Consider the following 14,607-nt stretch of genomic DNA (forward strand, 5'->3'; position numbering starts at 1 on the left):
GGACAGACCTTTAGGGGCAGGGCATGATACGATAACCCCATTTATAATCTTTATTTACTGTTTATCATTTTAATGTTTGAGGAATTTTAAATTTTTTACTGTCTCATCTTGGGTTTCAGTTTTCTCGATATACTATTACAGTTACAGCATAACACACAACCAAGCCTGAGTTGGGGTGGGGTTGTGAGGTGAACAAGGAGGTTAGTAAGGGGGCGAAATGGGCTATGAGAGGTTGTTAGATTATCTGGGGATATAAATGTTTGGGTTTGTGTGATGTTCTGTGATAATCTTTTTTTCTGTAAATAATTGCCAAATAACTTATCCATATACATTATAGGTCAAAGCTATTGTACAGAGTGACTACATGATGAAAAACTGTTTTTTTTTTGTGTTTCTTAATTGAAAACATTTATAAATATCTGACAGGCTAACAAAACAAATTTAGATGGATTCAGTTGCCTTATTTTTGCTTAGTGTTAGCTGTCCTGGCGCAGAAGCTACCTGATCATTTAAATTAAGCAACATCTTTATGCTGATATTCTGTGCATTGTGGATCACCTTTATCCCAGGGTCAGCTCTCCTGGGAAATCTACTGTGGCTGTGGAGAAATTTGCCATTCTGGCCTCCACTTTGGTCTAATAATGTGAATATTTGTTCCAAGGTGTTTCATTATATTGTTTAGTCCAGAGAAGAACACCAGGAAACATTTATTGAAAAAACTCTTGAATCAACCCAAGACATCAGTTTCACATTTATTGCATCATGTGATTGACATATTACACAAACAGGATTTCTTTCTTTCTTTGATTATAACATCCATTTGTAAATTCCCTTTCAATAGGCTGTTGTCTTTTTTTTCTCTTTTCATAAGTCATCTCTAGCAATACTCATAGTTTGTGTAAACCACCTCTTGTCCTTTCTCCTGTGCCAATGCTTTTTTATTGTGATTGGTTGATCCGGGGATGACTCATATGACTCATGAAATGAGGCCAGCATCAAAGTTAATATATAGTCTACTTCACTAGCCTTTTTCAGACAGTATGTTGGAGAACCGTCTTCTCCAGCAGCACACATACAGTCTTTATGGGGTCAGTATGGACATTGCAATCAACTTTTGTTGGGGCTTCTCCCTGGCTCCTTCTTCTGGCATTATTTAGCCTTCTTTTTACAGTGCTCTCTGATCTTGACAAAGGAATGAAACCACAACATTTGGAGAAAAGTGTGGTAAAAGGAGAAGAAACCATAAAAGAGAGACTGAATGGTTTAAGGATAGCGGGATTGAGTGATGATGATGCTTTTAGTTTACCTCATTGTGTGAAACTGGCAGGCAGTGAACCTCTGGCCCTTCAGTCCGGAGGGGATGTTGTGATTGGAGGCTTTTTCCCCCTGCATTATGTAGCCCCTGAGCAAAAGTTTAGCTACCAGAGCAAACCTCAGATTATGCCTTGCAGCGGGTGAGTGTTTTGATAATCTTGGTATCTGATATAATACCGCCTAGTCCTCTTGCTTTGATCAGATATCTATGTTGCAGCCACACTGTTCAAATGTTTTAACTTTATTACATTTCCTGCAGCTTTGATCACAGAGCCTTCCGCTGGATGATGACCATGGTGTTTGCAGTGGAGGAAATTAACCGTAACTCAAGTTTGTTACCGGGTGTTAACCTAGGCTACCGGATCATGGACAGCTGTGACCATGTTCACACCAGCCTGCAAGCTCTTTTCTCTTTAGTCAGCCGCTCCAAAGCTGTGACGAGTGAGGTGAAACAAATGGAAGAAACTGTAAAAAGATTAGATACACTAAATGACAGTGGCACAAGAAAGAAAAGGATGCTGAAAACAGCTAATTACAGAAAGGGAAATCGAACAGGGGAGAGAATGGAGAGTACACAGTCTGAAACTTTGCCCTTGTGTCTGGCTGATTCTCCTGTGTCTGCTGTGATCGGCCTTGCATCCTCTTCCCCTACAAGAGCTTTAGCTCACACTCTTGGCCCATTCAACCTCCCACTGGTAAGAAAGCAGTCAAAAAGGCAAAATCATGCACAGTACTCTGATTTTCATTCCACCACATTTTTGTTCTAGTAAATGACATACCAGTGTTTCAGATATTTAGCAATTTTGTCTTTTGTGTTTTGTCTTCTCTAAATAATGATAAAGTTAACTTTGTCTCCATAAAGGTGAGCTACTTTGCTACTTGTGTCTGTCTTACTGACAAGAATATGTATCCGTCATTCTTGCGGACTGTGCCGAGTGATCTCTTTCAAGTGAGAGGTATTGTTCAGCTGGTGACTTTCTTAGGCTGGTTCTGGGTGGGCACAATAGGGACCACGGTGAGATTAAGCTTCTTTTTTTTGCCCCACTATTATTCAATTTAACACACCTGATAGTATCACAAACCTTTTTTCTGTGTATATTTCAGGATGACTACAGTCACTACGGCATCCAAGCATTCTCTCATCAGTTCAGACAACAAGGAGGGTGTTTGGCATTTCATCTGACTATCCCCAAATTACCCACAGCGGCTGATATACAAGAAATGGCAGACAGCCTGCAGAGTTCAGCCGCACGGGTAGTGGTAGTCTTTGCCACCGAGGGACAGCTACTGGGTCTTTTCTTAGAGGTAATTACTCTAATGAGTAAAAAAAAGAAGAGAAAAAAAAGGCATAAAATATTAAATAAATGCTGTATTTTAACTAACGATACGAGACAACAATGTTGATGCTCATTTTAATGCATTTTGTTTTCATACTATCATAATATTTCTTTATATTTGTTCTATTATCCAGTTGGCTGATAGAAATGTAACAGGGATCCAATGGGTGGCTAGTGAAGCCTGGGTGACCGCTAGCCTGCTGACTTCTCCCCGCTTCCACCCTGTCCTGGTGGGCACGCTGGGTTTCTCCTTCCCTGGAGTCACCATCCCAGGTTTGAAAGAGTTCCTTTTGAATGTCCGCCCCTCTGCCAAACCGGGCATGGAATTTGTCAACATGTTCTGGGAAGAGCTTTTTAACTGTAGGCTACAGTTTGGGGGAGAAAAACCCAGAGGATATGCAACTGAAACCGGGGACAACATAATGGGATTTGACGCTTTTGGTTTCAAATCAGATTCTCAAAACAATACTGTGTCCTTGGTCAGGGCTATTGTTCAGCGAACAAGTACAATCAAGGCAAACTATAAAAGTGTTGCGAGAAGGCCTGTATGCACCGGTTCGGAGGATTTGAGCAACTCTGACAGCATTTATACGGATGTGTCTGAGGTCAGAATATCCTATAATGTGTATAAAGCCGTGTATGCCATCGCCCACGCTCTGCACACTTTGCTGAACTGTGATACTGCAGGAAAAAACAAGGGAGCATGTGAGAAAGATAAATCCTTTACTTCCAGGCAGGTTAGTTAAACAACTACAATAAATATAAAGCAAACATTTATTTGAATGATGTAATTATTAATATTTCTAAAAATTATTTGCATCATTGCCGGTTGTCCTCTTCTTTTTCCTTTTTTTCCCTTCCACCTTTCTTACAGTTGCTGCACCATCTGAAGACAGTGAATTTCTCCAACCAGTTTGGGGAGAAGGTATATTTTGACTCCAACAGAGAGCCGGTCCCTCTATATGACATCATTAACTGGAAGAAGGACAGCAAGGGTGAAATTAGGTGTTATAATAGACTTCAAGACAAATTAATATGTGTATGTGTATTTTTGCATGCACCAGAATAATGATGTAAAACTGTGATGCGCATTGTTTCGCCTTATAGCATTTTTTATATTTTGATGCTTTCTTCAGATTTGTCAAAGTGGGAAGCTATGACGGTTCTGCTCCAGTGAGACAACAATTGCAGATGGAGCAGAGCACCATTGTATGGACAAAAGGACAGTTGCAGGTTGGTCTTATGCCCAATTAACTGATTTTATATGTGTGTTGTTCAAGTTTCTCTACAGGATACAAAAAAAATATATATCATCAGGTCCACACATGTTTTCCTTCTTCTGTTAAATAAAAGTTCCACCAAGTATCCAGCTAATCTTTGCATGTTATTTTGGACCTTTTTACCCAGGTGCCTGTATCTCAATGTAGTGCTCCATGCCCCCCTGGCAGCCGGCAGGCCAGACGTCCAGGAGAGCCCCACTGCTGCTTTGATTGTGTACCTTGTGCAGATGGAGAGATCAGCAACCAGACTGGTAGCCCATACATCCTTTTTAATTATTAATTATCTAAAAAGCAGAAGGCCATTACAACCTCAGAATTGCACTATGGACAATGTTATGTGGATGCAATCTGTTCATGTGTACAGTTTGAGAATGTGTGCTTACACAGCATATGTCCACTATCTCAAAAGGTTCCACCGAGTGCACTAAATGTCCTGAGTACTACTGGTCAGACAAAGGAAAAGTGAAATGTGTGGCTGGGGTGGAAGAATTCCTGTCCTCCTCTGAGACCATGGGCATCATATTGGTCGCGCTCACACTACTGGGAGTCGTCATGACAATCACCACCTTCGCGGTCTTTCACTGTTTCCGTTCGACACCGATCGTCAAGGCCAACAACTCAGAAATAAGTTTCTTGCTTCTCCTGTCGCTCAAACTGTGCTTCTTGTGTTCCCTGATGTTCATTGGCCAGCCGTCTGTGTGGACATGTAGGCTCCGCCAGGCTGCATTCGGGGTCAGCTTTGTACTCTGTCTGTCCTGTCTCCTGGTTAAGACCATAGTGGTTCTCTTGGCCTTCCGGGCTACTGCAGGTGGCAGGGGTCTGAAGCTCTTTGGTCCCCCTCAACAAAGGACTCTGATCCTCTGCACCACAGCTCCCCAGGTAGGACGGCTATTGAACCAATTCTCATTTGAACAAAAACATGTGACCATTACATTTATTTATTTTTTAATAACACAAATGGTCCATCTTCCCTTCAGGTTTGTCTGTGTGCTGGTTTGCTATTTGGCGCGCCTCCATTCCCATTCAGGAACCCAACCTACCAAGCTACAACTGGAAAAGTAAGTATGATATCGTCCCAGTGTCTTTTAAGGTACTGCCATTGGGAGTCGCCAAAGTCCGAAAAATGTCCAAATCCTACACATAGGGACCTCACTGTTTATTACGGAGATAAGGAACTAAAATAATGATTTAAAATTGTATTTCACACCCTATGTAAATGTATTCATTGATCTGTATTCGTGTTTTAATGGACATAAATAGATTGTTCTGGAATGTAACGAGCCATGGCCTCCTGGATTTTATCTGGTCCTGGGCTACATCGGCCTACTGGCTTCTCTCTGCCTCCTCCTGGCGTACCTCGGACGCAAGCTGCCTGATGCATTCAATGAAGCAAAGCTAATCACCTTTAGCATGCTGATATTCTGTGCCGTGTGGGTCTCTTTCATCCCAGCTTATGTCAGCACCCCTGGGAAGTTAACTGTGGCCGTCGAAGTATTCGCTATATTAGCCTCCAGTTTTGGACTGTTACTATGTATATTTGTGCCCAAATGTTACATCATTTTACTCAAACCCGAGAAAAACGTGAAGAAAGGCATGACTGGAAAACAAGCCAAATGAGAGATAATTTTCAGTGGCCATCAAGCAGATGAACATTTTAATTCATGTTACGTTTATGATTTTAAACGTAAAACAAAATAAAGGTTTGAATATTTGAATGTGAAATCAAATAAAATGTTGTATGAAACAAGCTTCCATGTTTTATTTAAATAATATGCTTAATATCCATACTTGACTTAAATGTGAGTTTTCGACTGTTTTCAAACTGCTGTCCTCTACAGGCCTTTGCCCAAGATTCAATAAACTGAACAGCCAAAAAGGCTATTTATCTGCTTCGATTTTAATTTTGAGCATGAAAGCCTTTCTTTGGACAATGACACAGATACTGCACATCAAGTGAAGTGATTTGAAACAGTTTCAGTAAGTGAAAAATCGAATTTAAGAATTTGAGGACACAGTTACTCATCACAATCACATAACATTATCACGGAATTTATAATTTTTGTGAAATTGATATGAAAAATAAAAATTATTTAAGTTTTATCAGTCACTTCATTTCCATTGCATTGACACATAGGATTACTGTGTAATGACTACTGTTAAGCCAATGAAAGCCAAGCGGCCCATTGCTTCAGGGGATGTCTGTACCAATGTTCCTGCAGTTAACATCCTTGATCCGAAACAATTTTACACATTCTAACTGCATTGATGCGCCACATTTACTATGTGCACAGATATTCAGAAATGGAATGAAAATATTTTAAATATAACTGCTTCAAATTCACACTGTATATATAATCTGACATGATGAGACTGGCCTGTCTATGGAACAAACTTTATTGACAGTTTGGTATAAGAAGTTGACACTTTTACTTCACTTTCAGTCAATCATGCCTTTAATGATGGTCATCTCTTTGTACATTTCTCCAAATATCAACACATTTTTCTTTAGTTTCCTCAAAATGCCATGTTGCAATACATTGGAAACATCAGACATGTTGGCAACATTTTAATCACTTATTTACTAAGCTTCTTGTTATCTTGCTTATTTTTCTTATTCATTTAGAGTCAGAATCAGAATGAGATTTGTGGCAAGGTACATTTACATATACAAGGAATTTGCCATGGTCTGAATAGAAATAGAAATTGAGAACATAATTATAGGCAAGTCAAAATATAAATAGAACAATTACAATAAAATATTAGACAAATATAAATATGTGCAAGTATATATTTAAAAACAGAGCTGTGCAATTTAGAATGTATTATTTACGTTTTTCCACTGACCCATCAACACAAATGTAACACTAGTTTTAAATGCTAATAAATGTTAAACATAAATCTCATATACATGTGTTACTTTTTTCCCATTAGGTGGTTTTTTGTATTTTTTTCAGGCTTCAGTAAAATAATGTAACACTTTGGAGCAAACAGGCAGAACAACAAGCCAAAACTGGAAGCCAGGATTGCAAATGATTCCACTGCGTCTGCATAATGTCCGGGGGAGCTGATGTAAGCAGGGATGAACGCTAGCCACACGGCACAGAAGATCAATATGCTGAAAGTGATGAACTTGGCCTCATTGAATTTGCCCGGCAATTTACGGGCCAGAAAAGCCAGTACAAAGCACAGACAGGCCAGTAAACCGATATATCCCAGAACACACCAGAAGGCCAGGCTGGAGCCAACACTACACTCCAGTATGATCTTGGAGGGTTCGTGTTGTGTATTTCGGGATGGAAAGGGGGGAGCATCGATTAACCAGGCGGCACAGATAACCACCTGAACCAGAGTGCAACTAAAGATTATGACCCTCTGCTGCCACGGCCCTAGCCACTTCATGATGTTGTTCCCTGGCCTGGTTGCAGTGAAAGCAGCCAGCACCACCAGAGTCTTCCCAAGGATGCAGGAGATGCACAAAGAAAATGTGATGCTGAAGGCAGTGTGGCGCAGCATGCACGACCAAGTGGTTGGCTCTCCGATAAACACCAGGCAACACAGGAAACACAGAGTCAGTGCAAACAGGATGAAGAAGCTGAGTTCAGAGTTATTCACACGCACGATGGCTGTGTTTCTATGATAGTAAAAGACCTCAAGGACAGCTATAGTGAGGCAGGCACCGACCACAGAGGTCACTGTCAGGGCTATACCCAAGGAATCATAGGCCAGGAACTCCACATTCTTGGGGATGCAGGCTGTTCTATCTTTGTTTGACCAGAAGTCCTCGGGACAAAAAGTGCACTCTATTGAATCTAAGGGCAAAAAAAAGAGTTGAACATTCAAATACACTATATGCAAATATTACCCGGTGGAAAAGAATATATTGGATTTCGATGATTGTGTTTTTCATTGCGCTCACTTGTCTGATTGTTAATTTTGCCACTGTCACATGGTACACAGTCAAAGCAGCAAACAGGCTCCCCACGACGGACAGCCTTCCGGGACCCTGGAAGACAGCTGGCACTGCAAACAGACACTGGAACCTATAGGGAGAAGATAATGGCTTATCAGCTCTGCAGTGTTATATGAGTGTGCTGAAATGATTAGGCAATTAGGCAACTTGGTTAGGCCATGTTCTGGAAACAACACCTTTTTCTAAATTATTGCATTTATCAAGCAAAAACATCAATATTTGCTGGATCTAGTTCTTCATATGTGAAGGTGTTCTATTTTCTCTGTTGCTCATCACTCTCAATTAAAATGTGAAAGTGCATGCTGTACTGCTGTTTGGAAATAAACAATTTGCCATCATCACTTAAGACGATAGGATATTATGATGGGCATTTTCTAAAGAAGCAGTTATTCAGTTCAGAGTATGGTTTGATATGAGAAAAATGCTCATAGATAGATCTTTATGCTCTTGTGTGTTTGTGATACTGTAAGGCAGGCTTTACTGTAAAGGAAGCCAAATCCAGTTTTGCCCTGCCCACCTGACTCACCTCCACCTCAACCTACAGAACTTCAACAGTTGGCATCTGATGAAGGTAAAAACACAGTGTGAGCAGCTTGCCTCACTCTGATGCCCTGCCCAAATGATCATGTCCTCCTGGATCACCAGCTCCTCTCCGGCAGGCTTGGTCCCATCAAACAAGCCCACGTTGACAAACTCAGTCTTCCCCCCTGTTCCCCTCTGCCAGTTGATAATATCGTAATAAGGTATGGAGTCGCCCTTCAGGTCAAAGTTCACCTCCTCCCCTGCAATGTTAAATGTCACTTCCTGGAGGTAGTATTGGAGCTTGAAAACCAATAGAATATATGAATGAGTCAAAAAACACTTCAAAACATGATGTTTCAGTGCCATCATGTAACAGTAAGCATAGTGGGATTACCTGCCAGGGATGTATGTTGTTGCTTTGAGCACATGAGTTGTTTTGGAAAGGCCCACTGCCCGGTTGACAGAGAAGAAGGTTGTGGAGGGAATGCGCAATGGCATATACAGCTTTATATACATTGTAGGCCACTCTAGGGCTGGATGTGTTCATGTAGGCTGAATGCTGGTCCAACATGGACTCTTTTCCTGAACAGGGAGGCAACTGGGAGCCAGAAGACAGAGAAGGACTGCAACCATACAGGGCCTCCCACAGCTCCTCAACCAGGGGATTATTGGTGTGAGTCTGAGGGTTTACTCTCTGCAGGTATTCACTGAGTCTAGTGATGGGACCTTTTCTGATGCCAAACCCAATGGTGCCCCCCATGTAGGGGTAATACTCACTCCCTGTAAAGAGAGAAGCTGTGACCCAGGCCTCGCTGGCCACCCACTGGATTCCAGTGATGTTCTGCAACATGTAATCCCTCAAGAAAGGTGTCATCTCCCCCTCGGCTGAAAATACCACCACCACTTTTGCCAAAGAGCTACGCATTACCTTTACAGAGAGAGGGAGGAAAAAGGAGGGAACAGAGAAAGCAGAAAGAGAGGGTTACAAATAAATATCGAGCAGGACTCACAGTAAATAAATTGTGAAATAATTATATCGTAAATCCATACCTATGTAGGATATGAACTTTTACAAATTGAGTGACACTTAGTGGTAAAATCAAGAACTGAAATTGTGGCAGTAATCAGCACCTTCTATACAATGGTCTAGGGTTGATATTTAATACAACAACTCTCTAATGGCATCAAACTAAATTCAGCATGTGTTGTTATATACCTGTATGATTTCAAGTCCCCTCTTGCGATTGTAGAGCAGAGGGATCATTTCTTGGTATGCCACACACACTTTAGTACCCTGTAATTCCCTCAGTAAACCTTGCACAGCAAAGCGCCCGTATTCATGGTCCCCTCGCACAAGCCCCACCCAAGTCCAGTTGAAGCGTACCAGAAGCTGAGCCATCGCCTTCACCTGTACATCCAACAGAAGGGTTAGAGAGTGCCAACTCAAAACACAGACATTTTTAAAGTAATAAAAAGACAAATGAACCAACATAATTGAAAAAGAATGTGTTCACTAAACTATGAGGGATACAGAAAGAAATGGCATTCTGAAAATATGTCTTTTACCGATAAACTCTCACCTGATAGTCATCATTGGGAATTACTCTGAAGAATGTAGGATATTGTCTTCTGTCAGAGAGACATGCACATGAAGAAAAGTAGCTTATCTGTGCCAACAAAAAGGGGAAACAAATAAAGAGCACAGTATAACAGGTTACATTTCTCTTCTTTCTTTTCTTTTTTTTTGGAGAGAGAAAGAGTCATCTTTACCATTGGGATTCTAAATGGCTGCAGGATTCTTGACACCACAATAGACTGAGCAGATCCGGATTCTCCGATCACGGCGAGTAGCGGAGAGGCCCCTGTGCACGTGGGAGTGTCGTCCTCGCTCACCCCGTTCAGCACAGCCATAGCAGCCCTCTGGCCAGTTAGTGGATATGCACAGGAGTCGAAGATTTTGTAACCGAGGGTGTGATTGGGCAAGAGCTCTGTACTCTGATTTATCTCCTCCACTGCCAACCTCATAGTCTGAGCCCAGCGAAAAGCCCTGGGATCAAAGCTGTAGCCCAGCAGACAGAGATTCACACGTAGCACACACATTGAGCACAGCAAAATAATGTAGAGGCGATCAAAGCAAAAGGCATTTATGATATTATCCAAGCTATGTTATTTGGAACATTTTGAGGGAAAATATGTATTTTTTCTTTGCAGGAAACACCTTGTAAATTATTTAGAAATGATTGGGAAATCACACACCCCACAAATACATTTTGTGTTTTTTTTCTGTGTATCTACAACTTTCTGTTCTAGAATTATAATCTCTGACTCAAATTCAAAGTGCAAGTCACTTCAAGGCAACACAGTAGGCTAAATAATCACTTTTACTGTATTTTCACTGGTAAATATCAATACATGCTGCATACTCCATTCATTGAAACACTTTGCATTATGTTTTTTATGCAATCAGGAAACATTTGAAAACAATGAGTTAAGCACTCAAATATAATTTCCAATCCACATTTATAGAACTCACCCATTGCACTTCACTGGCGGTGGTCTGTAGGTACAGTTGAGGTCTGGCATCTCCTGGTTATAGTGAAGGGGAAAGATCCCCCCAATAACATAGTCACCCTTGGCCACAAAGCCTGGATGAAAGCTGTTTTTAAGCATGCACACTTTGGCTACAGATGGGGGTGGAGAAGGGAAGCTTGACATTAGGGTATAAGCTGTGGTTAAGAGACAGAAAGTGCAAAGCAAGGGAAATAAGACAAGTAGAGTCATAATGTTACACCCCCCCCCCAAAGTGGAGTGACCGAGCAAGGAATCATTCAAGTTATATACCATACGTGACCTCATTCTTGCATCTTATCACTGAGAGAGGGACATTGGATTGCCCTGAGCAGCCCCGCCTCATTTGCTGAAGTGGGTTTAATGCAGACTCAATGTAGAAAAATAACTGATGAAACAGGGCGAAGATATATTAAGTCTTAAGAAAGAAGAGAAATGTTTTGTGAATGCCTTTTTATTTTCAGTTTATTACGTACACCATGTTAAAACAAATGCATTCTAATGCTATAAATCATGCCTTCATCACAGTTCAATGTCCTTTTTATGGATGAAACAATTTAATAGAGATATTGGTTCGGCTTTCTGGTCTTTTTGGAGGTTGTGTGTGCACAAATTCTTTTGCTTATACTTTTAAAAAAAAAAAACTTACTAATAACATAATAATTAACTGAATTACATTTGGAGGTTGATTCCTGCCTGCATGGTGGATGTTTCAACTATTTTTGAAGCCTGTTGTGTATTAGGAGCATCACTAAGTTGTACTTTATGTGTGATTTAACTTTTCACAAACTATTCACAATACACAAGTTGGTTCAGTACTATCCGTTACAATGAGGGGGTCCCCAAACAAAATCCTGATAGGAACCTAAAAATCCTAGGGTTGGCCCTGAATAAAACACAAACAGTATCAAATACAGATGTTTAATTATTCTTATTTATCAGTGGTGTATGTTAAAATGAATAGTATTGAATGGTGAATGGTTGAATTATTTGTATGCATGCTAAATGCACATGCACATCATTTAACAAAGAAAATCTTTTGCTAAGGAGAGAAATTAAGAAGCTTCTCATTGATGCAGTGACAACAAATCTTTGTAGAGGGCAACTACAGCATCGTAAAGGTACGAACACACTGCACTCCGTGGCGCGGCGGTTGGCCGCGCAAATCGCAGGTTCCGCGCCGCGTGATCATATTGGGTCATATTGTGTCCACCACCGGCCGCCCGACCAGAGTAGCCTTCTCCTCAGAGCCGGCCCGAGGCATAAGCGAACTTAGCGGCCGCTTAGGGCCCCCGACTGCCTGGGGGGCCCCCTAAAAAAATTAAAAAAAGTTTTCACTGGGTGTGTGAATGATATTTAACAAAGATCTATAGTTTCAGCAGCGGTAACATTGGAGAGGGGCACCCTAATCATATTTCGCTTAGGGCCCCCTGAAGGCTTGGGCCGGCTCTGCTTCTCCTACTCTGGGGACATGCTGGCGCTGGTGCTAACCGGTGCTGAGAGCACCAGTCTGCTGTGCTGATGGTGCTTTACCCAAGCTAACCGGTGCTAACTTTGTTCATAAAGCAAAACTGATAGCTGCACACAGCAGGCAACAGACACAGAGGCTATTCACAGAATGTATGGGAGCAAACTGTGACTATTATGTTTTCATCCATCTTAATTTCCTCTGTCCGTCGTCCTGAAGTGAGTGACGTCGGGAGGAGCTCAACGCTGATTGGCTATCGCGGCGCGGCCGGCGGCGAAAAGTTAAATATTTTCAACTCCTGCGGCGGCCGCGCCTCCCCGCGTGAACCGCTCGCCGCCGGCCGCCCATTCGCGCGGCAGCGCTCAAAATACATTGACTTTCTATGTAAACTCGCCGCGCGGCGGTGTGCAGTGTGTTGGCACCTTAAGTAGGTGAATACTGCACAAATCATACAAGATTATGTTGATAAAGAACATAGGATTGGTTTTAATATTGAATGGGTTCTTGTGTGTTTGTTTTGTTTTGTGTGCTTTTATTGTATGTGAAATTAATTTAAAAGAACATGTTGGTGATAAGGAGGACGTCTAACATTTGGGGTAGTGCGCTAATGACAGCATTACACTTGTAACACTTGTCATTACCCTTGCATTATAAGGGTGGTGACTTATCATTAATTGAGCTCTTATCATTAAACATATGAACCAACACATGAAATAAGATTCATTTAGAAGTGCTCATGTTGAATTTACTAATATATGGCCTTTACTAGTTGTAACTAAAGAATGTTTGGTAGTATATGCACCTGTTATTTATTAACTAAGTAAGTTTAGTCAACTTCAGCACAAGTTTGAGTTACTTGTATTTGAATATTTCCATTTATGCAACTTTATACTTCTAATCCACATCTGCAAAGCCAATATTGTAATTTTCACTCCACGAAATGTGTTTGACTGTCTCAGTTAATATCACAAATTAACTCATATTTCAGGTTATTGTTTGTACCCTTCATGTCCAGTGAAAACCACGTATCTCCAAACCTGACCCTATACTGCAGATCTTACGGAACATGATGCATTGTTGTATTAAACTACACAACACAAGCTTAAACATTTACAGCAGTGAGACGCAACATAAACATGCAACAGTAATATAAATCAAAGAATATTATATTTAATAGTAAAACACTGAAAGAGGCCATTTTATTGCATAATGTTGATGTATGTTGATAAATCTTCTATAGACTACTTTTTTTCTAATACTTATAAGTATGGTTCTGAATGCAGGGATTTTACTTATAGTGGAGCATGTGTATGCGGCAGTGATGGCCAACACAATTTTCCAGGTCACTGACTGAAACATTTTGAAGAAAATGTACTTACAGTAAACCGATTAATTGTAAAAACTTCCAATACAGTAAACACAGTGACATCTACTGGGCACAACCTGGTCCTACATTTATGAAAGGATTAAAACATACCCCTTCTGAAGCAATGATTCAATCATAAATAATTCCACCTGTGTTATCTTTGATGTGTAAGAAAATATATTTTTCTATAAAGAATATGGAAAGATGAATTGATGGTGTAATTTTTCGAAAAGAAAAAGAAAAAAACATATGGGTTTGTTAGACTTTGGCCGATTTATAAAATTTTAAAAATGTTTAAGTTATAACAAAATAATTCTACAGGGCAGTACGTGTATTATAACCTTCTCCTTTATTTTTGTCTTTCTGTATAATATGTGGGTGCTACTGTAAAGACAAACTACAGATACACATTCATTAAAACAATATTCAGTTTATTTAGATGACAAGAGTCAATACATGCTTAGTCTCGCAAAGCCAGACCAAACTACAGCAAGTAGTAGGGTCTGGAAGCACTCTGTTTAGAGCCGTCTATTCAGGTGGGGAAACCGGGGGAAACTGGGCTAGCCTGTTTGTATTTGTTTAAACCAATCACAATCATCTAGGGCGGGGCTAACCCCGGGAAGCAGCAGCGGTGTCCTGCAAAATAGTGCCGGGGGGGGACTTATTTTGATGGAACGTCTTCACGTCCAGAGACTGTCAGAGAAATGGCTAAACCCGCAAACGCCACACAAAAACTATTAAAGACAAAAGGAATATACATAGTGTGTTGCTTTCTAACCAGC

General features: G+C 40.8%; 2 protein-coding genes across 2 annotated transcripts; one reads left to right on the plus strand and one right to left on the minus strand.

Moving 5' to 3' along the window:
• Positions 1-1,440: 1,440 nt before the first annotated feature.
• LOC307248387 (extracellular calcium-sensing receptor-like) lies at positions 1,441-5,548 on the plus strand (the record flags this gene model as incomplete). Its single annotated transcript, XM_080024785.1, has 10 exons — positions 1,441-1,454; positions 1,574-2,009; positions 2,419-2,619; positions 2,786-3,388; positions 3,526-3,656; positions 3,788-3,884; positions 4,059-4,182; positions 4,341-4,810; positions 4,909-4,989; positions 5,192-5,548. 10 exons carry the CDS (start codon positions 1,441-1,443, stop codon positions 5,546-5,548), a joined length of 2,514 nt encoding a protein of 837 aa, XP_079880911.1.
• A 1,296-nt stretch (positions 5,549-6,844) lies between these two features.
• LOC307248388 (extracellular calcium-sensing receptor-like) lies at positions 6,845-11,138 on the minus strand (the record flags this gene model as incomplete). Its single annotated transcript, XM_080024786.1, has 8 exons — positions 6,845-7,740; positions 7,848-7,971; positions 8,499-8,723; positions 8,818-9,351; positions 9,640-9,831; positions 10,004-10,090; positions 10,194-10,482; positions 10,957-11,138. The coding sequence occupies 8 exons, from the start codon at positions 11,136-11,138 to the stop codon at positions 6,845-6,847; spliced, it is 2,529 nt and encodes an 842-aa protein (XP_079880912.1).
• Positions 11,139-14,607: the final 3,469 nt, after the last annotated feature.

The sequence above is a fragment of the Ammodytes marinus genome (assembly GCF_949987685.1).
Source record: "Ammodytes marinus genome assembly, chromosome: 3".
Taxonomy (NCBI): Eukaryota; Metazoa; Chordata; class Actinopteri; order Uranoscopiformes; family Ammodytidae; genus Ammodytes; species Ammodytes marinus.